The sequence below is a fragment of the Mastigoproctus giganteus genome, chromosome 9 (genome assembly GCF_048544385.1).
Source record: "Mastigoproctus giganteus isolate SK-2022 chromosome 9, ASM4854438v1, whole genome shotgun sequence".
Classification (NCBI taxonomy): Eukaryota; Metazoa; Arthropoda; class Arachnida; order Uropygi; family Thelyphonidae; genus Mastigoproctus; species Mastigoproctus giganteus.
The window spans coordinates 40,479,579-40,503,559 of NC_143583.1; the positions used below are offsets into that span (position 1 = coordinate 40,479,579).

At 38.0% G+C, this 23,981-nt stretch overlaps 1 protein-coding gene across 1 annotated transcript in view; it reads right to left on the reverse strand.

Annotated features, from left to right (window-relative positions):
- The window catches only part of Dap160 (dynamin associated protein 160), a 531,520-nt gene that overhangs the window by 115,160 nt on the left and 392,379 nt on the right, over positions 1–23,981 (reverse strand). Inside the window, exon 21 of the mRNA XM_090381606.1 lies at positions 21,096–21,157. Within this exon, the coding sequence (XP_090237732.1) occupies positions 21,096–21,157 (62 nt within the window). The remainder of the gene's footprint in view (positions 1–21,095; positions 21,158–23,981) is intronic.

Sequence of the window (23,981 nt, forward strand, 5' to 3'; positions counted from 1 at the left end):
CAGTGATTCTTCATGCATTAAGAATCTGCAGATAAATGAACCACTAGGTGGCAGTGATCACAGTGTGCTGAAGTGGGATTTACTCAAAGAGGTAACTACCATTAGGGGTAAAGGGAAGGGTTATTGCGTCCGTAAAGGCGACTACGATGGACTGAGACAGTATTTAAATTCTATACAGTGGGACCAACTGATGATGTTACCAACAGCAAATTCAAAATGGGAAGCATTCAAAGAACTTATCTTGGAAGCTACTAGGCTTTATATACCAACTAAGAAATATTGTTCAAGGTTTAGGCCAAAATGGATGTCAGATGAACTAATGAGGCATATGGCAGAGAAGAAAAATGCATGGGATACATACAAATTAACACATGACACAGAAGCCTATGATAGATACAAGTTGATATGCAACCAAGTTACAAAGGAGGTTAGGCAGGCGAAGGCAGATTACGAGAAATCCTTGGCAAGGGATGCAAAGAAAAACAGCAAAGAGTTCTTTACTTATGTAAACTCTAGAAGGAAGGGGATGAATCAGATTGGTCCACTTGATATTGATGGGTCAAGTGTTGATGATCCTGCTCAGGTAGCTAACAAACTAAATGAATATTTTGCATCGACATTCACACATGAGGAGTTATTCAGCGAGGGGAATGCCAGAGGTGTATTCAACTCTAGCAGTAAGCTACAGAATCTTGAAATAACTGGGAGTGGAGGAGAAACTGTTGAAGATAAACACAAGAAAGGCACCCGGGGTGGATGGGATCTATCCAGTTATATTAAAGGAGGCAGCAAAGGAAGTAAGCAAACCCTTAGCCATAATTATGAGAGCTTCCTTGGACTCAGGGGAGGTACCCATAGACTGGAAATGTGCAAATGTGACCCCAATTCACAAAGGAGGATCAAAGGCTGACACAAGTAATTATAGACCTGTGAGCTTAACTTCTGTTCCAGGAAAATTAATGGAGGCACTGGTTAAAGAAGCACTGCAGGATCATTTAGACAAGACTTCAGTTATAGCTCGGACACAGCATGGTTTTGTTAAGGGGAAGTCTTGCCTGACCAACTTGATTGGATACTATGATGCAGTCACAAAAGAACTGGATGCAGGGAATAACTTTGATATTATATACTTGGATCTTAGAAAGGCTTTTGATACTGTTGCACATGGAAGACTGCTACACAAATTGGAGCAGTGTGACATTGGAGGCAAATTGCTGCTATGGATAAAGGGGTGGTTGAGGGGGAGAAGACAGAGAGTGGTAATCAATGGACACTGCTCATCGTGGACTGCTTAATGTCCAAGTTTGCAGACGATACAAAGGTTGGCAGGGTTGTCAAGGACACTACTGACACTATGCTGCTGCAACAGGATCTGGAAAGGTTGAGCAGATGGGCTGAGAGGTGGCAAATGAAGTTTAACATTGACAAATGTAAAGTACTACACATGGGAAACAGCAACCCCAGAGCAATGTATCAACTCTGTGGTACAACACTGACAGTGGTAGAGAATGAAAGGGACTTGGGGGTGGTTGTGCAGGCAGATATGAAGTTCTCTGAGCAGTGCAGACGGGTGCAAGAGTAGCTCATGGAGTATTGTCAATGATATACAGGATTTTTTCCAGCAGGGATAAGGTGATTATTCCATTGTATAAGGCAATGGTCAGGCCACACCTAGAGTACTGTATACAGGTCTGGAGGCCTCATTTCAAGAAGGATGTAGAGCTGCTGGAACGAGTACAGAGAAGGGCAACAAGATTAGTGAATGGAACAAAGGGGTGCTCTTACGAAGAAAGGCTTATGTTTTGCAAATTACAGTGTCTGGAGACTAGGCACCAGCGAGGTGATCTGATAGAGGTGTATAAAGCCTTGAATGGTTTAAGCATGCTCAATGCTGATGGGATTCTTCCTCTAGCTCAGAAAAATCACCTGAGAGGGCATAAATTCAAATTGAGGAAAGACAGATGTAGGATAGACGTGCGGAAATTTGCCTTTAGCCAGCGGGTGGTTGGTTGGTGGAACAGACTTCCATCCCTTGTGGTGGAGGTTGATAGCCTAAATAAGTTTAAGGCTCAGCTGGACAGGTATTTTGAACGAACAGAGGGGTGAAGTGGAAGTGGTTTTTTTTTTTTTTTTTTTTTTTTTTTGGCTGATGCTGCATAAGCTTGCTTTCTTGCATCAAATGCCTCTACTAATGCTAATGTTATGTTACCCATTTATGGACAAATTTGATGAAAAATTTCGGTGAAACACAAACAGTTGCTCTTGAAATCTCAAAGGCTTTCGATCGTGTTTGTCATATAGGTCTTCTAAACAAGCTTCCATCTTATGGTTTGCCAAATGCTTTTTGTAATTGGTTATCCAGTTTTATTTCTGACCACTCACCGAGGTGATGGTAGATGGCTCTGTAAGATGTAGATCTTACAAATAAAATTTAAATATTTGTTTTTCTAAAATAAATCCAGGAAGGGCGATGAAAAATGAGTATTAAGTTAAAGATAGTAAGTATTAAGATTGGATATTTAGTTTTAATGTAAATAAGGTTAAAGTTGGAAGAACATGGATTTAGTAATGGACAGTTTTAGGCATGTGGATTAAAACAGGCTTCTAAAGGTAAACAAGTAATTTAAATAATACAAGAGAACAAACAGAGACAGTGCAATGACTAAGAAAGAGGGTACCATTTGAGAACAGGCATGAAAGGGTTGCTGAGGACAAGAACAACAGCACTGTGAAACAGGGTTAAGAAGCGTCTCTTTTGATCTAAGCCAACGTTAGGAAGAAAACAGGAAATGAGTGGACTTCCAGTGTTCGCAATAAAAAAGAAATGGAGTCAGGCTGACTGATATTTGACAAGTTGGCCATATTTAGCAGAGAAAAGTGTGAACACGAAAATGAGTGTTTTGGAGGTGACCAGCAACATGAAAGAGCCATATTGCCATGTGAAAAAAAAAATAAGAAATTTCTAGAGAAGGGTTGGTTTGTGCACTAGGGAGACAGCTGGGGTGAGATGTTTTAGCAAATAGGAAGGAATAGAAGATTAAGCAGAGTACAAAGATTGGTTGAGAATTTTGGGAAGGCATTCCATACTTAATGAAAAAAAGTTCGAAAGAAGAGGGAGTGTGGTCAAGAGAACTCTTGAAGATACGTGGGAGAGAGAGTGGATTGTGGTTTTTTTTGTGTGTGTGTGTGTGGGTGGGGGGGGGATAGAGTCTGACAGGAGAGCTCAGTAATGTAGGCCCATGTAAAGAGTCTGAAGGAAAACTCGCAAAGGAACTGCTCATGAGTTCTAGTTCCAACCGCAGAGAATGAGCCAAGTATGTACACCTGCAAATATATTGTCTACACAAGAAGGTGCATCATGTCAAGTGTGCCCCAGAAGTGAATGCAAGCCTGTCACAGCCTCAAAGGAAAACTTGAGTGTCCCAAGATGTGAATGCATGCCTGTCAGCCATGAAAGAAAACCAGAGTGCCCAGAAGTGAACGTATGCCTGTCCGCCCCTAAGGAAGCAAAGTACCCAAGAAAGCCTGTCTGCCAGGAAGGAAGCCTGAATGCAAGGAAATTGGAAGTAGTGGCCATTCCGGAAAGCAAGTCTGTTCCTGTTTTTTTTCTCGAATCCGGAACTGAAGGACTCATAACCTAGCTCTGTAAGCAACTGAGTGAATTTCTAATCTCAACAATGTCCATTTCCACATGCAGTCTGCCAAACGCCATTTACTTTTTCTGACAGAATCTCAGTTATCGGTTGATTCAACTACTGCTTATCTCAGATGCCCAAATTATTCGCTGTATGATTCCTTTCGCCTCAAAGGTGGTACTTGTGCATATGCCTGTTCTGATATTCCCTGTCAGGGACTTGGCAATTTTGAATCTCCTCTCTTCGATCTTCTCTGGCTTAAAATCTCTCTACCTCTGTGTAAAATTCATCTGTTGTCTCTACCGTTCTCCCAACTCCACTAATCACTTGGAGCTCTTTGACTTCCTCCAGTCCAACTTTCCTAACAGTGAGGTAATTTTCCTTGGTGATTTTAATGTTCACAACTCCAGCTGGCTTCCATTTTCTAGTCACACCGACCCAGCAGGTCCAGATGTTGAGGCTTTGGCAATTACTAATGGCCTAGCACAGATTGTTCATTTACCTACAAGAATACCGGACAATCCTAATCATACAGCCAACATGCTTGATCTTTTTCTCACAAACAACCCTTCTAAGCACACGGTTGAAGTGAGAGGTCCTTTAGGCACTTCAGATCAAAACTTGATGATTGTCTCTTCTCCAATGGGGAACCTTTATCTCATGGCTATTCCCAACCTAGTGTTGTTTGGCATTACAAGAATGCAAAATGGGATGACCTGCGAGACTTCTTTTCTTCTTTTCCTTGGTCAGATTACTGTTTCAAAACTTCTGATGTCAACGTTTGTTCAGATCGTGTCAATAAAATTATTCTTGCAGGAATGGAATCCTTTATCCCACACTCCACTATAAAATCTCGTCCTTTATCTAAACCTTGGTTTTCCAATAAATGTGCTAAGGCTGTTCAAGAGAAGAATGTTGCATATCGTAATTGGCTTGTTGCTGTTGCTAATTCTTCAGTTTCATTTTCTGCCTACACAAAAGCTCGCAACAACTGTAAAGCAGTTATTAATCAGTCCAAACTAGAGTTTGAACAGGCTAAGAATAGAAAACTTGCATCTTGCCCTAATGGTAGCTGAGCATTCTGGTCTCTTGCCAAAGCTATTGGCCGCAACTTTTGCCCATCTCAGCTCCCACCTCTGTCCAAACCAGATGGTTCTGTTGTCACTTCAGCCAAGGATAAAGCTGACCTGCTAGCATCCCATTTTTCTTCCAGCTCATGCATTAATGATCTTGGTAAAACACCTCCCACCATTCCCAACACTCTCCATTCATTGCCTCCTGTGGTCTTCCGTCAAAAGGATATCAGAAGGATTTTGATGAATCTGGATGTTAAGAAAGCTCCAGGTCCTGATGGTATTTCTCCACTTGTTCTTAAAACCTGTGCTCCTGAACTTACTCCTATTCTTTGCCACCTTTTTTCACTTTCTTATTCCAAAGGTGTTTTTCCTTCTGATTGGAAATTTGCTCATATCCAGCCAGTTCATAAAAAGGGTGACAAATCCCTCCCATCCAATTATCGTCCCATTGCAATTACTTCTACTCTTTCTAAAGTAATGGAGAAATCAATTAAAAGCCAACTCTTAAACTACCTAGAAACCTTCCGTCTGATCAAATCACCAGTATGGATTCCGTTAGTGTCGATTCACTGGTGATATTCTGGCTTATGTTACCCATTTATGGACCAATTCAATGGAAAAGTTTGGTGAAACACAAGTAGTTGCTCTTGACATCTCAAAGGCTTTTGATCGTGTTTGGCATAAAGGTCTAGTAAACAAGCTTCCATCTTATGGTTTGCCAACTGTTTTTAGTAATTGGTTATCCAGTTTTCTCTCTCATCGCTCACTGAGGGTGATGGTAGATGGCTCTCTGTCTTCTAACTTCTCCACTAATGCCGGTGTCTCCCAAGGTACAGTTCTTTCCCCCACTCTTTTCCTCTTGTATATTAATGACCTTCTTCCTCTTGTATATTAATGACTGGAAATCCTATCCATAGTTTTGCCGATGATAGCACATTGCATTCCACTTTCCATTTTGAGAAACCTTGTCCTGCTCAATCAGCTTCAACTTCTCGAAAATCTGCTACTGATTCCTTAAATGTCGATCTTCAGGTAATTCTCCAGTGGAGCAAAGACAACTTAGTTGATTTCAACCCTTCTAAAACTCAGTAGTAGTAGTAGTAGTAGTAGCAGTGGCACTTGATGCAAGAAAGCAAGTGTAGGAGCTTATGCAGCATCAGCCAAAAAAAAAAAAAAAAAATCACACCATACCCTCCAATTGCCTGTCCAGTTCCTCCTTAAATTTATTTAACCTATCAACTTCCACAACGACAGATGGAAGTTTGTTCCAGCAATTAACCACCCGCTGGCTAAAGGCAAATTTCCGCACATCTATTCTACATCTATCCTTTCTTAATTTGAACTTATGTCCCCGTAGGTTCGTATTCTGAACAAGTGGGAGGATCCCATCAGAATTCAGCGTGCTCAACCCATTCAAGGCCTTATAGACCTCAATCAGATCACCGCGCAAGTGACTAGTCTCCAGCCACTGCAATTTGCAGAACTTAAGCCTCTCTTGGTAAGAGGATCCCTTCATTCCCCTCACCAATCGTGTTGCTCTTCTCTGTACACGCTCAAGCAAATCTACATCCTTCCTAAAATGAGGCCTCCAGACCTGTACGCAGTACTCAAGGCGTGGCCTGACCATTGCCTTATACAGAGGGACAATCACCTCCTTTTCCCTGCTAGCAAAATTCCTATATATCATTGACAAAACCCCATGACCTACCCTAGCAGCCTGTCTACATTGCTCAGAAATCTTCATATCTGACTGCACAATTACTCCCAGGTCTTTTTCATTTTCTACCACCTTAAGTGTAGTACCACACAGTTGGTACGTTTCTCTGGGGTTACTTCTACCCATATGCAGTACTTTGCATTTGTCAAGGTTAAACTTCAGTTGCCACTTCTTAGCCCATCTGCCCAAATTATCTAGATCCTGTTGCAGTAGCACACTGCCATTACTGTCATTAACAACCCTGCCAATCTTCGTGTCATCTGCAAACTTCGACATTAAGCCTGATATACCTTCATCAATATCATTGATAAATATACAAAACAACAGTGGACCCAACACCGAACCCTGTGGGACTCCACTAATAACATTAGTCCACGAAGAGCAGCACCCATTGATTACCACCCTCTGTCTTCTCCCACTTAACCATCCTTTTATCCATTGTAGCAACTTACCCTTAATACCATTCTGCTCCAATTTGTACAGTAGTCTTCCATGCGCAACAGTGTCAAAAGCTTTCCTGAAATCCAAGTATATGATATCAAAATTATTTTTTGCATCCAGTTCCTTTGTGACCACATCATAATAACCAATCAAATTTGTCAGACAAGACTTTCCCTTAACAAACCCATGCTGTGTCTGAATTATTGCTGCAGTCTTGTCTAGATGATCCTGCAATGCATCTTTAACCAGTGACTCCATTATTTTACCCGGAACAGAAGTTAAACTAACTGGTCTGTAATTATTCGTGTCACCCTTCGAACCTCCTTTGTGAACCTCCAGTCTTGTCTTATATCTCACAAAAAGGATTCTTCTGCTCCTATGCTTATCTTTAGTGACACTCCGATTTCTAGGCAAAATGATATATCTCTTTTGGGGATTACCCTGACTTCTAATCTCTCTTGGCACAAGCACATTACAAATATTGCTCCCTCTGCATCTAAAAAACTTGGTTTTCTCTTTTGCTCTCGGCGTTACTTTTCTTCCAAACAGCTGCTCACTCTGTATAAATTGCAAATCCGCCCTGCCATGGAATATTGTTCCCACATCTCGGGTGGTGCCCCCAAAACCTCTCCCAGGCTTCTTGATTCCATTCAGAAGAGGGCAGTTAGGTTAATTAATTATTGATCTCTAACAGAGTCTCTTCACTCGCTTTCTCATAGACGTACTGTTTTTTCCGCATGCCTCTTCTACAGATACTTCCATGGGCACTGTTCTTCTGAATTGGCTTCTATAATTCCCGCTCTCTCTTTCAAAATAGTCCTAACACGTGCCGCCACAAGCCAACATCCATTTACTGTCCAACTTCAAACGCACAGAACCAACTTTTCATCTTCCTCTTTTATTCATTCAGCTGCCGTTTTCTGGAACAACCTTCCTTTATACATATTTCCTGAAAATTAGAATCTACAGAAGTTCAAGTCCAATGTCAACAAATATCTTTTTTCGTCTTCTCAACCTCCAACCCAAGCACGGTAGTAAGTACTATAGGTTCTAATACCTCTCGTGTTTGGGGTTCACATAAAAAAAAAATAAATAAATAACAACATAAGGGTGATAAAGGGGATGACTAAGATGGTAACTAACATTTTACCTAACTTAACTAATAAACATTTAACTATTATTTTAAATTAATAAGATCAATAAATTTGATTAAGTATAGTATTGACAATTAATTAAATAAATTTATTGATCTTATTAATTTAAAAATATCATGCCTCAGACTAGAGCAGCAAAGCAACGGGCACAAAGTGGCAGGAGTGCTGTGACTCGGGGGAGAACTGAGGGGGGGGCAATTCTCCAACGCATCACAGAATAGAAAAATGTGCAACTTGTGTAATGTTTGCCGAACTCTCGGGAACAGAACATGATCTATTTTTTTTTTTTTTTTTGGTAGTTGTTGGCACATAGGCTTCTGTGGCCATAATGCACCTCCCAAGGTTTTTGCAGTACTCTGATCCAAGCCCGAGGCGGGAATTGAACCTGCGACCTTTGGGTTGCCAGGCAGGCACTTTAACCACCCGGCTAGCACGGTCGGTGTATGTCTTTGTGTGTACCAGGTGCAGAGAGGTCTAGAAATTAGGCATCAACTAGGCGTTCTACAGGGTGTCTATGAGAGCTTGAATTGTAGGGTAGATGCCATCGAAGAAATTAATATGAGGGGCCCGCAAAGCTCTCAGCTGCCCAACTCAATGCCAGAGCTCTCTCTCCTGGGCATCAGGCAACACAGCGGCAATCTCCAAGGCAAAATGCGCTGGTCCCAAGGGAACTAGTTATTGTTGGTGACTCTATTGTCAGGGAGCCAGGGAATATATAGTGTAAAAAGGATAGAAGGAACAGGACCAGGGTATGTCTGCCAGGGACAAAAGTTGATGACGTTGTAAAGCATATATCATCTTTTAAGGAGATTTACTTAACAAGTACAGGTCAATGTTGCAAAAAAGTCGTGAGTCAGGGTTAAATTTGAAAGTGTCTGTAATTCTGCCCAGACGCGATAGGAGGGAATATATGATGAGAGCCTTGTCAATCAATTCGGCCCTGGAAAGATTGTGCAAGGCTCAAGGGGTAGAATTTTTTTAAGCGTGGTCTGTGCTTGTTAACAGGAGAGACTGCTTCTACAGGGATAGGATACATTTAAATAGAAAGGATGCAAGAATATTTGCTGATGCTATCGAGGCAGTGTTAGGTGGGTCGGAAAACTGCCAGCTTGGGGGGATTCACAGACTAAAAGGTTAAAAGTAACCGCAGGCAGAGGTGAAGGTGATTCTTGCACAACTTCTATTAGAATAAGTAGCGACCTGGAGCGAGGGGTGCGGGGGGTTTAAGGGACTGATGGCAGTCATCGTGAAACAGGTGGGTATATGGGATGTGTTAGGGTAACTAAGAATAAGAATAGGTGCACATATACCAATGCTAGAAGTATAGTAAATAAATTTGATGAATTTGAAGTGCTGGTCAAGACATCAAAGGCAGATATTGTTGGGATAGCAGAGACATGGGGTCACACAGATATAAGGAATGCAGAACTGGAATTTGGGGAGTACAATGTGTACAGAAAGGATAGACAGGATAGGAAGGGAGGAGGTGTTATGCTGTTATTAAGAAAAACAAAATCAAAAGAAGTGCATCCAGTTGGTATAGATGAACACTGTTGAGTCAGTTTGGTGTGACATAAGCACTGCGAAAGCAAAAATAAGAGTAGGAGTGGGTTATAGGCCTAATGACTTGAATGAGTACAATGAACAATTGTACAGAGAAATAGAGTGGGCTAGTAAATCAGAATGTCTTATAATGGGGGATATTTAACTTCCCAGATATTGACTGGAACTTGTGGGTTGGTCACTCAAACACTACTAAGACTTTTTTGGATTTATTGGATGATTGTTTTCTGCAGCAGCATGTTCGAGAGGCAACCAGAGAGGGTAATGCTCTTGATCTGGTTATCAGCAGTGATCATTCGTGTATTAAGAATTTGCAGATAAAGGAACCACTAGGTGGCAGTGATAAAAGTATACTGATGTGAGATGTACTTAAAGATATAATTACCATCAGGGGTAAAGGAAAGGGTTTTTGCAAAAGAAAAGGAAAGGGTAAAGTCGAGTACACTGGTCTCAGACAGTTTTTAAATTCTGTACAGTGGGATCAACTGACGATGTTACCAACAATAAATTCTAAGTGGGAAGCATTCAAGGAATTATTCGTGGATGCTACTAAAAGTTTTATACCTATTAAGAAATATTGTTCAAGGTTTAGGCCTAAATGGTTATCAAATGAACTAATGAGACTCGTGACAGAGAAGAAAAATGCATGGGATGCATATAAATTATCAAGCTACTCAGAAGCCTATGGCAGATATAAGCTAGTCTTTAATCAGGTCACAAAGGAGGTTAGGCAATTGAAAGCAGATTACGAGAAATCTTTGGCAAAAGATGCTAAGAAAAACAAAGGATTTCTTTACTTATATAAACTCTAAAAGGAAGAGGATGAACCTGATTGGTCCACTTGATATCAATGGTTCTACAGTTGATGATATTGCTCAGATAGCAAACAAACTGAATGAGTATTTTGCATCTACATTCACACATGAGTTACTAAGGTTTGAAAATGGCAGAAGGTTATCATATTGTAGCTCAATGATTTTGTAATAACTGAGAGCAAAGTGGAGGAGAAATTGTTGAAGTAAAACATAAGAAAGGCACCTGGGGTGGATGGGATCTATTATATTAAAGGAGGTTATATTAAAGGAGGCAGCAAAGCAACTAAGCAAACCCCTTAGCCATAATTATGAGAGCATCCTTGGACTCAGAGGAGGTCCCCATGGACTGGAGATGTGCAAATGTATCCCCAATTCACAAAGGGGGATCGAAGGGTGACACACGTAATTACAGACCAGTTAATTTAACTTCTATTCTGGGTAAAATAATGGAGTCACTGGTTAAAGATGTATTGCAGGATCATCTAGACAAGACTGCAGCAATAATTCAGACACAGCATGGGTTTCTTAAGGGAAAGTCTTGTCTGACAAATTTGATAGGATATTATGATGCAGTTACAAAGGAACTGGATGCAAAAAATAATTTTGATATCATATATTTGGATTTCAGGAAAGCTTTTGACACTGTTGCGCATGGAAGACTATTGTACAAATTGGAGCAGAATGATATTAAGGGTAAGTTGCTACAATGGATAAAAGGATGGTTGAGTGGGAGAAGACAGAGGGTGGTAATTAATGGGTGCTGCTCTTCGTGGACTAATATTAGTGGAGTCCCACAGGGTTCGGTGTTGGGTCCTCTGTTGTTTTGTATATTTATCAACGATACTGATGAAGGTATATCAGGCTTAGTGTCGAAGTTTGCAGATGATACAAAGGTTGGCAGGGTTGTTACCGACAGTAATAGCAGTGTGCTACTGCAACAGGATCTAGATTATTTGGGCAGATGGGCTAAGAAGTTGCAACCTTGACAAATGCAAAGTACTGCATATGGGTAGAAGTAACTCCAGAGAAACGTACCAACTGTGTGGTACTACACTTAAGGTGTTAGAAAATGAAAAAAACCTGGGAGTAATTGTGCAGTCAGATATGAAGTTTTCTGAGCAATGCAGACACGCTGCCAGGGCAGGTCATGGGGTTTTGTCAATGATATATAGGAATTTTGCTAGCAGGGAAAAGGAGGTGATTGTCCCTCTGTATAAGGCAATGGTCAGGCCACACCTTTAGTACTGTGTACAGGTCTGGAGGCCTCATTTTAGGAAGGATGTTATTGTTGTTATTTTAGTTTTTAGGAGCATTAGCAACTAAGGCCATATTGCTCCGAGATATGCGGTGGTCATTCCCTGACCTTTCCGCATCCTCCGTATTTGGTGGTGATGGGCTCGAACCCCGGTCTAATCAAGAAGCGTGTGCTATACACTGCTGCTCCTTCCCACCTGGCTACGGAGGCGCCTAAGAAGGATGTAGATTTGATTGAGCATGTACAGAGAAGGGCAACAAGATTGGTGAGGGGAATGAAGGGATCCTCTTACCAAGAGAGGCTTAAGTTCTGCAAGCTGCAGTGGCTGGAGACTAGGCACCTGTGTGGTGATCTGATTGAGGTGTATAAGGCCTTGAATGGGTAGAGCACGCTGAATTCTGATGTGATCCTTCCACTTGTTCAAATTACGAACCTAAGGGGGCATAAATTCAAATTAAGAAAAGACAGGTGTAGAATAGATGTGCGGAAATTTGCCTTTAGCCAGCGGGTAGTTAATTGCTGGAACAAACTTCCATCTGTCGTTGTGGAAGTTGATAGGTTGAATAAATTTAAGGAGGAACTGGACAGGCATTTGGAGGGAATGGTGTGATTTTTTTGGCTGATGCTGCATACACTTGCTTTCTTGCATCACATGCCACTACTACTACTAGAGAGTAACTAAGGTAGAATGAGTGATTTATAGTGAACATTATTCACTATGAGTGATTTATAGTGAACATATAACGAATTTCTCTATATTATGAATTTTTTTGCAAAACATTGCACATTGAAACGAAATTACATGTAAAATTAACCCCATATAGCGAAGTGTTAGTCTCTCCATAACAAATTTTTAAAAAAAAATTAGTAAAAGCATTTTTGAAAATTTTCAAGCATTTACTGCTAAACAGCTGCTCAAATATACGGCCCCTTCCCTCCGAATTGCGCATTAGCATCTCGAATTAATCATCCATTTAGTGAATTTGTGGCCATTAAAGCCTGTAGGATGGTCTTTGTTTCATTTTTGTTAGTTATAAAACCAAATGGGTTTCTTAAAAGTGGTCATAAACTTTACAATAAATAGGGTAGATTTGTAAATTGATGATGGCTCAGGGGAAAACGAAAATTTCCCCTGAGGTTAAAAGTGTGCTGCAGCGGCAATACATAGAATGCTACCATAGTCGGATTTTAGTAAAGCCTACTGAGTGACATTCGCTTCTCACCTCAACCGTATACCATGTGACCTTCCTGTCGATCATTATATGATATGTTCGTTCTCATCTAACTGGACTTCCAAGTAGATAGTCTCATGAATTATTTTTATTTTTTTTTTTAATTCCATTCTTTTAGAACAATTTGTCATTAATTACATAGGCTATATGATCTTGTATTTTTTTTTTTTTTTTTCTGAAAAATAACATACAGCATACATTATCCATATATTTTCTTTTGTGTATATATGAATGAAAGCAGAATAAAAGAAATTCACAAAGTCGCATATTTCTTTAAAGTGATTAATAGGAAAGGTCACGTGATACTGTTGAATTGGCAAGTGAACATCATTGAGTAGGCAGTACTAACAATTCACTATATGGCCAGTGCACAAAGTTTGCTGTGTGTGTATCGGCAAGAGCTGCAGTCGAGTAATTTTTACAATTGCAGAAACAATGTCGAAGAGAAAGTGTTTGAGTATTAATGATAAAGTAAAGATTCTTCATGATATTGACCAGGGTTTAAAGAAAAAAGATGTTGCGGAGAAATATGGCATACCTGCAAGCAGCTTATCTACGATTTTAAAAAATCGAGAATCAATTTTAAATGCAATTGAAGGAGGCGCAGACAAGAAGTTAATTAAGTTGTTTATATACGAAGATGTTAATAAAGCTGTTCTAAAATGGGAGCAAATGATATGTGAAAAGAATATACCAATATCAGGTCCAATAATTAAGCAACAAGCTCTGAAATTTGCACAGTCCCTTGGACATACAGAATTTAATGCGAGCACTGGGTGGCTAGATAAATTTAAGAAGCCCACAGAATTGTGGAAAATGTTATTTGAGGAGAAAGTGTTAATGTAAGCGAAGAAGATTGCAACAGTTGGAGGAACAATACCTTAAAGAAGATTTTGAAAGAATACGAACCTAAGAATAATGCTGACGGAATGGGTTTATTCTTTAAATGTTTACCGAATAGAACACTTGCTTCTAAGGATGATAAATGTTTTGGTGGAAAACAAAGCAAAGAAAGAATCACTGTGCTAGTTGGGGCAAATATGACAGGAAGTGAAAAATTAAGACTTTTAGTCATTGGAAAATCAAAAAACCCAAGATGTTTTAGAGGCACAAAATCTTGGAAGTTGACTACATCTTTAATAAAAAAGCATGGATGACAAGTGATATCTTGGAAGACTGGATATTAAAACTAGAGAGGTGTATAACAAAAGAAAAAAGGAAAATCATGTTGGTAACTGACAACTGTCTGGCACATCCTGCCAAACTTAAGTGTGAAGAAGTTGTTTTTACCACCAAAAGTAATGTCACAACTCCAGCCAATGGACCAAGGCATTATTAAAAATTTTAAATTTCATTATTGAAAGAGAATAATGAAGATTGTCAATGTGTTATCAGAAAATAGAAACTTGGAGGTTACAATTAACCTTAGAGATTGCATCTTTGAACTGGTAAAAGTTTGGACAAACGATGTCACTGAATACACTATTCAAAATTGTTTTTCGAAAGCGGGATTTGCATTGAATACAGAAGTCGAACAACAACTGGACGAACAAGGTGAATTGCCCCTTTCACAATTGAAAAACTTTTGGACATTAGAATCGTCCGGAAACATTGAAAATGAAATAACACTGGATAGTTATGTTTATGTAGATCAAGATCTGACTACAACAGAACATCCAAATGAAGATGAAATACTGCTGAACAGTGTTAGACGCGACCGTGATCACGAAGAAATTAACAATGCGGTGAAGATGCATCAGAACAACCCGTAGAAAAGCCAACTTGTGAAGAAATGATTATGCTTTTAAAACAGTTCGTATGGGTCTACAGTTTTGTGAAAATGTTCCTGATAATGTTTTTAATGCTCTGAAAAAATGTGAGGTTTTCTTTGAGAATGAGACATTTTTTAATTGTACTGTGTAAACGAAAGTTACAGATTTTTTTAATTTGTGATACTTACCGGCGAAAATTGCATAAACATAATTTAAATAAGTGTTTTTGAAATAAAATACATTAAAAATAAATGTAGATTCATTTTCATTTTCTAATTAAATAACAATTTTTAATAAAAAAGATTCTCTATAACGAATTTTTTCGCTGGATTTATCGAATTCGTTATAGGGAAGTTCGACTGTATATGGAAATTGGTATGCCTGTATGTAATTATTTGTTTCCATTATGTAAATGCTATATATTATGTTCATTAAAGGTTCTAAATTTTTGTAAATAAAGTGTCTTTAATGTTCTGCTAATACCCGCTTTACACACCCTAAAATCTAGAATTTTCTGTGAATTGCAGTCAGATTTGTGTTTGTGGGGTGGGATTGTGACTTCAGTAGGGTGGAAAATCAAATTAAAATCAGTTAATAACATTTTTAATTATTATCCCCCCCCCCCCCCGACAGCTCTCTGTCTTCTAACTTCTCCACTAATGTTGGTGTCCCCCAAGGTTCAGTCCTTTCCTCCACTCTTTTCCTCTTGTATATTAATAACCTTCTTCCACTGACTAGAAATCCTACCCATACTTTTGCCGATGATAGAAGATTGCATTACACTTTCCAGTTTTGAGAAACCTTGCCTTGCTCAATCAGCTTCAACTTCTCAAATATTCGCTACCAATACTTAAAAGGCCAATATCCAATTAATTCTCCACTGGGGCAAAGACAACTAAGTTGATTTCAATCCTTCTAAAACTCAGTCCTGTCTTATATCTTGCAAAAAGGATTCTTCTGTTCTTATGCTCATCTTTGGTGACACTCCGATTTCTACGCAAGATAATATCTCTGTTTTGGGGATTACCCTATCTTCTAATCTCTTTTGACACAAGCATATTTCAAATATTGCTTCCTCTGAATCTAAAAAACTTGGTTTTCTCTTTCACTCTCGTTGTTACTTTTCTTCCGAACAGCTGTTCACTCTGTACAAATCACAAATTCGCCCTACCATGGAATATTGTCCCCACATCTGGGACGGTGCTCCCAAAACCTCTCTCAAGCTTCTAGATTCCATTCAGAAGGCAGTTAGGTTAATTAATGACTCATCTCTAACAGTCTCTCTCCACTCTGTGTCATAGACATTCTGTTTCTGCTGCATGCCTTTTCTACAGATACTTCCATGGGCACTGTTCTTCTGAATTGGTTTCTATAATTCCTGCTCTCTTTTAAAACAGTTCAAACGCATGCTGCTACCAGCCAACGTCCATTTACTGTCCAACTTCAAACTCACAGAACCAACCATTCATCTTCTTTGTTTATTTATTCGAATGCCGTTTTCTGGAAGCATAAGAACAGAAGAAAGGATTCTTCTGTTCTTATGCTCATCTCTGGTGACACTCCGATTTCTACGCAAGATAATATCTCTGTTTTGGGGATTACCCTATCTTCTAATCTCTTTTGACACAAGCATATTTCAAATATTGCTTCCTCTGAATCTAAAAAACTTGGTTTTCTCTTTCACTCTCGTTGTTACTTTTCTTCCGAACAGCTGTTCACTCTGTACAAATCACAAATTCGCCCTACCATGGAATATTGTCCCCACATCTGGGACGGTGCTCCCAAAACCTCTCTCAAGCTTCTAGATTCCATTCAGAAGGCAGTTAGGTTAATTAATGACTCATCTCTAACAGTCTCTCTCCACTCTGTGTCATAGACATTCTGTTTCTGCTGCATGCCTTTTCTACAGATACTTCCATGGGCACTGTTCTTCTGAATTGGTTTCTATAATTCCTGCTCTCTTTTAAAACAGTTCAAACGCATGCTGCTACCAGCCAACGTCCATTTACTGTCCAACTTCAAACTCACAGAACCAACCATTCATCTTCTTTGTTTATTTATTCGAATGCCGTTTTCTGGAAGCATAAGAACAGAAGAAAGGATTCTTCTGTTCTTATGCTCATCTTTGGTGACACTCTGATTTCTACGCAAGATAATATCTCTGTTTTGGGGATTACCCTATCTTATAATCTCTTTTGACACAAGCATATTTCAAATATTGCTTCCTCTGAATCTAAAAAACTTGGTTTTCTCTTTCACTCTCGTTGTTACTTTTCTTCCGAACAGCTGTTCACTCTGTACAAATCACAAATTCGCCCTACCATGGAATATTGTCCCCACATCTGGGACGGTGCTCCCAAAACCTCTCTCAAGCTTCTAGATTCCATTCAGAAGGCAGTTAGGTTAATTAATGACTCATCTCTAACAGTCTCTCTCCACTCTGTGTCATAGACATTCTGTTTCTGCTGCATGCCTTTTCTACAGATACTTCCATGGGCACTGTTCTTCTGAATTGGTTTCTATAATTCCTGCTCTCTTTTAAAACAGTTCAAACGCATGCTGCTACCAGCCAACATCCATTTACTGTCCAACTTCAAACTCGCAGAACCAACCATTCATCTTCTTTGTTTATTTATTCGAATGCCGTTTTCTGGAACAACCTTCCTTCATGCAGATTTCCTGAAAATTAGTCTATAGAAGCTCAAGTCAACAAATATCTTCTCAACCCCCAACCCATGCACAGTACTAAGTACTGTAGGTTCTAATACTTCTCGTGTTTGGGGTTTTCATTAAAAAAATAAAATAAAATAATAATAATAAAAAAAAAAAAAAAAAAAAAAATCGCTGTTAGTAATGAAAGTTCTTTAAGCACTACGTAATGGCAGACATTATGTTAAATGCATCAAGTGTTCATATCCTTCTGTGTAAGAAGGCTATTACTGATAACAAATACAATGAAAGAAATGGATTTTTCCCCATAATAAATACACTGAAAGAAATGGATTTGTGCAAGTTTTGGAAAATAAACATCTCTATATTCAAGATAAACATATTTCAGGTAAACTTTCACTCTTTATATAATTTTGTGTGTTCACAATAAATTATAACATAGCAATAGCAATATGTTACAATAAACGGAAAAATGTACTTATAAGAGAATAATGAAATAATTAAACCTATGCTAAGTTATAAAGTTTCCTTAAGTTGTTTACATTCATTCTTTTTTTTTTTAACAAGTATTTAGTTATAAATATGTAACACATCCGAGAGTTTTACAATCCTAAAATTAATTTAAAAATATTAAATGCTGTCGGAATGGCATTCTTTCCCTTGTTTAGACAGCATATGTGAAGGGGGATTTAAATTGAAATACTGTATTTGATGGCATATAAGATGCACTTTTTTTCCAAAAAAATGCCTTGAAAAATTACCCTGCATCCTATGTGTAGAAGTGAGCCCTCCCCTATCGGCGTCAAGTAGGTTGTATTTCGCTGTTTATTTCGTGAGAAAATTTGTTTCTGAAGAATAACGGGACACCCTAGGGTATTTTTGGACTTTCAGAGTTGTTTGGAATCAGTTCCAAGAAGTTTCGAAAGCCAAGGAACACGGGAAAAGCCTTAGAAGGCGATGGAAGCTTCAAGATTCTTTCCAGGTTTCTCAATAGTTGCCAATCCTTTAAAAGGTGGCAAGACCTGTGGGCCAGTTAGTTCTGTGAGGGCTTTTGTGATGTTGAATGTGTCTCCATGTACGGTAGTGTATTTAACTGTGTGCGAGGTGATATAATCAATATAATGATTGTAATTATTGTGGGTGACTGAAATAAAATAAAGAACAGTGTTAATTGTATACCAGTTGTTTTTAATCAGAACCCCATTTCGTAACAATATTGTTTAATCTTGGCATTTGACAGTATTTTACCCTCAGAAATTGGGCACAGGAGAAAAGAGGTTGAGTTACACTATTGGATATAAACTAAATGCAATAGATCACGCTAAAAACATGGTAACATAGCTGCGGAAAGTTTTTTTGGGCCATCGTAAAATATTTTTTTGGGCTACGTAAAATATGATACGCATCTGGCGGAAGCAAGAAAAAGAACTTCAAGCTGCTAAATAAACAAGTTGCTTGTAAACAACTTTTGTCATTCCGTCCCACATTGGCCAGAACCTGAAGATGTAAAAAAGTGGTTAGTAGGTGAAAGGAATTTAGGAAGAGGTGTTTCTATCAAAATGATAATGCATAAGGCAGGATATCAGCAGAAGAACGAGGAATTCTGAAGTTTTCTGGAACAGAAGGTTAGTGTTACTGATTCATGCAAAGGCATGGTTTATCAATGAGTACAAAAACATCAATTGCACAAAAATTACCAGAAGATTATGAAGAAAAAAAAATAGCGGAATTCCATAAATTTGTAATAAATGCACAAAAGCATACTTCTTTTGAACTTGACCAAATAGTAAATATGGACAAGGTCCCACTAACTTTTGATGCACCATCCAGAAAACTGTGAATATCAAAGGATCTAAAACGGTGTTAATAAAACCGCCAGGCATGAGAAAACACATTACACAGTAGTTTTAACCTGCTGTGCTGATGACACAAAATTATCACCATTTTTAATATTTAAAAGAAAAACTCCACTTAAGGACAAAATTCCAGGTGTATTTTTTCATGTCCATCCAAAAGGATGGATGGATGAATCAGGAATGAATTTATGGCTCCAAGAAATATGGGCAAGGCATCCTGGTGGTCTCTTAAGAAAACCATCTCTTCTCATTTGGGACCAGTTCAGAGCCCATAGAACTGAAGTCATTAAAAAGAGGGTGAGGAAATTAAATACACAGGTAGTTGTCATTCCTGGTGGACTAACAAGCCAATTGCAGCCTTTGGACGTGTCCATAAACAAGCCATTTAAGCAAAATATAAGAGAACAGTGGAACAAATGGATGGGAGAATCCGATCATGACCTCACACCCACAGGAAGAATGAAGAGGCCCACCACTGCACACATGTGTGAATGGGTTAAGGAATCTTGAAGAAATATAAGTGGTAAAATAATTATGAAGCCTTTCAAGAAGACTGGAATTAGCAATGCCCTTGATGGCATGAGGACACTGATACCAATATTAGCGAGGAAGAGTTTTTTGGATTTGCAGGCGATGATTTTTTTGGTTTTCAAAATGACTGAACTTTCCCTTTGCAGAACACTGTTTTTTACCATTCCCTCACTGTCTCTTTGTTCATTTTCAATTCTAGTGGTAGTTTTTTGCTTCATATAAAATATTTTATAATGTAGATAAAATTCTTTAATCTTTTAAAATGCTGTATTGGTAAATTAATAAATAATAATTAAATAATGTATTATTATACAGTATTAGCATTTTTCTTGCTGTTGTGATCACGTTTAGGATGAGTTTTTTTTTTTTTTTTTCTACTACACATTAGAATAAATATTAAATGCCTAAATACACAAACTTTTTTCCTTTAATTTTCCTTTCTAAAATGGGGGTGCATACTGTATACCCATGCATCTTATATGCCGTCAAATACAGTAACTGATTTTAATTGGTTGCAGGATAAATGTGCAGAAATCTGTTTTCAGCCAGCATGTAGTTGATTGTTGGAATAAACTTCCTTTAGATGCTGTGGAAGTGGGTAATTTGAATAAATTTAAGGAAGAATGACAAATTATTAGAGAGGTTGGAGATATGAAAGTGGTGTTTTTTTTTTGTGCTGATGCTGTATAAACTTGCTTTCTCTAATCATTTGCCAGTATTAAAAAATTATTCTCCCTTTATTCTCTCAGAATGAAATCAAAATTATTCTATTCATCGTATTGCGATTTCAATTTGTGACTTCTGCTAATGTATTCTTCTTTAGTGCATCTGCTACCACCTGTGTTCATTCTAAACTACTGCAGAAGTATACAAATATCTGTTGTTTCATATGAACTGTCATATTAAACTTCACATTTTCTTCTCAAGTCTATTGAGTTATACAAACATTATACAAACAGTAGTTCTGTTCTGCAAAAATACCTACATAGTTTTTATACACAATGTTGTTTTTATATAAATCATGGTATTAATACCAGTATACACTGCATTTTAATTACCTAGTTTTTCAAAAACACAACCAGGTTATAAAGGGCCATATTTTTTGATTAAATAAAATAACTGAAGATAATTTAAAAACAAATGACCTCACATAAAAATAAGGAATTTACATTTATGAAAGACTATTTTATTAAAGCCTGATATAACTGGAAGAGAAAACTAAAATCTTCCCTCAAATTCTATATTTGAATTCCAAAGGGAAAAAAGTTGTTGCTTCCCAAAATCAATTATTATGATAAGTGTTTGATAAAGAAATTGTCATATCATATCAGTTTCAATATTAAAATAAAATAAAAAAATTCTAAATAAATAAACTTACCCTTCATTGTCATTAAATGAGAGAGATATAAGTTTCACATATGACTTTGGAAACCAGCCAAGCTGTGGGGGAAAAAAGAAAAAAGAAAAGTCTTGATAGGGATATCAAAATATCTAATTAATCAAACAAATTTAAAGTATCTGACAAGCATATTTATTAGTAATATAGGTTTACTGACTAAAATTATAAGTTAACTAATTTCAAGAAAACTAATTTAAACTAGTTATAGCTACACTTTTTCCAACACCACAGAAGGGTCCTGTGGTTGATAATCGTGGTGAATATATGAAAATTGAGAACATATGAAAGCATCAAGCATATAACCACTGAAAATATGAATTTTCTGAAAATTTCATTTTAAAATAATAATTTTCCTTAATGTATTATAAGGTAAGAAGACACAATGACAATGTTCAAAGATATTACAAATTACACAGTTTCCCCCAGTACAGTTTAATTGATCACGTGGAGGATTACCCTTTAAAAATGTTTAATTTCCATTTTAATTTTGTGATATTTTATTTTATTATATTTTTTAATTTTTGTTTACCCTATAGTGATCTCAAATTGGTCTGCTATATTTGAGAAATTGAACACAGGAGATAGGCGTGGATCCTCTGTTGATGACAGTTTTGTAAAAGGTTTATTTAATCGAGTAAACTAAAAAAGCATGGAACAGTTAGACTATCATAGGATGCGAGAGACACTGATTTATTCGAGTATTATAAGCAATTGCATAACAAAATAATTGATAGGTTAGTCAGGTGACAGTTGATTATGAGAAATAACTAGCAAAGAGAGCTAAGAGTAGAGACTAGGAATTCTTGTGTACATGAATATCCCAATTGACTGAGGTGGAAGAATCACAGAAAGCTAAGCAGAAATAGCCTGGGGTTCTGAAGATTTAAAGATAGGAAGGAAGGGTGATTAACAATCAGAATCAGGCCATGCAGCTTCAAAAAAACCTTGATTGTTTGCATACAAGGTCTGAAAAATTATAATTCAAGTTGAATAGGTACTTCTCAATGATATTTACAGTTGAAAAACCATTAAAACTATGGGGGAAACAAGGAGCCAGATTTGTAAAATAAGTCACTATATGGCAATAGAGTAATCTCAGAGAAAATTCTTAAAGCAATAGAGTAATCTCAGAGAAAATTCTTAAAGAAAAGGTACTGAAGCTGAGGAATGGTAAGGCTAAGGAGTGGATGGTATTTATCCTCTCAGACTAAAGAAGGATTTGTGAGTACATCAGCAGATCAAGGATGTTAATAACATAATCATTATTTATTTATATACTGGGTGTCCCTTTTGAATGTTCCTGATTTTAAATGTCTTGCAGGGTTATCAGTTTTCTTTCCAATGAAAGTTATTAATTTAAAGACAGTGTCTTTAAATTAATAACTTTCATTGGAAAGAAAACTCAAACAGTTTATAATGTGTCATTCAGTCCACTTGACCTCAAGTGTTACCTGAATATCAGTTCCATCGGTGTTTTAGATTCTAGGTAGAAAGCCCTAGCTTATCACACCTGAGAGAATGTCTGTGACAAGTCTTGAGGACCATATTCTGTGTGTTCTCACCACCATCTCATCCGGAATGTGTCATTCAGAGCAGTGTGCATTTGCATGTCCAATGAGACAGTGCTCCATCTTGCTGAAAAATTTATGTTGGGCTGTAGGCGTGCAATCTAAGGAAATGCATATTATATCTTCTGTAATGGTATCCTCCAAGAAGAATGGTCCAATAATCATGCACCACACATTCACTTTTGGGCTCTCTTGAATGTGATCTTGGATACAGTATGGGTCTTCAGAACCCCACATTTGAACATAGTCAGTTAATTTGTCCTTAAACATGAAATGTTGCCTCGTCGGAAAACACGACTGACAAGAAATCATGGTTTAGGTCAATAAGATCAAGAATAACAACAGCAACGTTTTGTCGCTGTGGTTGGTCACACTGCTTGATTTCTTGAACCGTTTTCAATTTATAGGAGTACAAATGCAGCCACATGTGTATGACCCTGTGTGGAGTTGCAAAGGACATGTTCTATTCCTTTGATGCACACCTGATTGATTTCCAGGGGCTACAAATAAAAGCAGCCATACCTCTTCAACTCGCTCTTCTGAGATGCATTAACAATCTCCGTGTTGTTTCTGTACACTACCAGTGTTCAAAAATCTCCGTGTTGCTTCTGTACACTACCAGTGTTCAAAAACATCCTGTACTACCTCTGTATAGACTTTGGGGGCAAGTGAACACTCACTTAAATTGCTTTTGAACTGTGACAACAGATTTGCTTTCTGAAAACAACACCATTGCCTGCACTTTCTCTTGAACTGATGTCACTTTTACACAAACAACAGCAGTACCGCAGCCTTTGTCACAGTGCATTTCAAAACATCAAATGAAACATAACCATACCATAAAAACTTGACCAATTCATATAGATGCTTCCCTGTGCTTAGGAATTCTGTTTTTGTAAAATTAATATTGAGGCCCCATTGGTTATATATAAGATGCAGTTTTCTTAACATATAATCCAAATCATAAGCTTCTTATGCTATGATTACCTGATCATCGGCAAAATTCCATAAATGGGTAAAAGGTAAACTGCAGCCATTATCAACCCACTGTGGGATGGAAGCCTCCTCAACAATTCATGCTGAGAGAAATGGACCATAATCTGCCACGTTGGTCCAGTGCGGGTTGGCAGTTCGACCGTATTTAGCAATCAGGGGCTTGAACCCCTGTCTACTCAAAGAGTAGTGCGCAACTGCACTCCCGCTCCTCACCACTTGGCTACGGATCTGTCATTAATTGGTACTCCCATTCCACAACAGCTTCTTTTCCATTCTTGCAAGGTGCATCTCAAGAAAACAT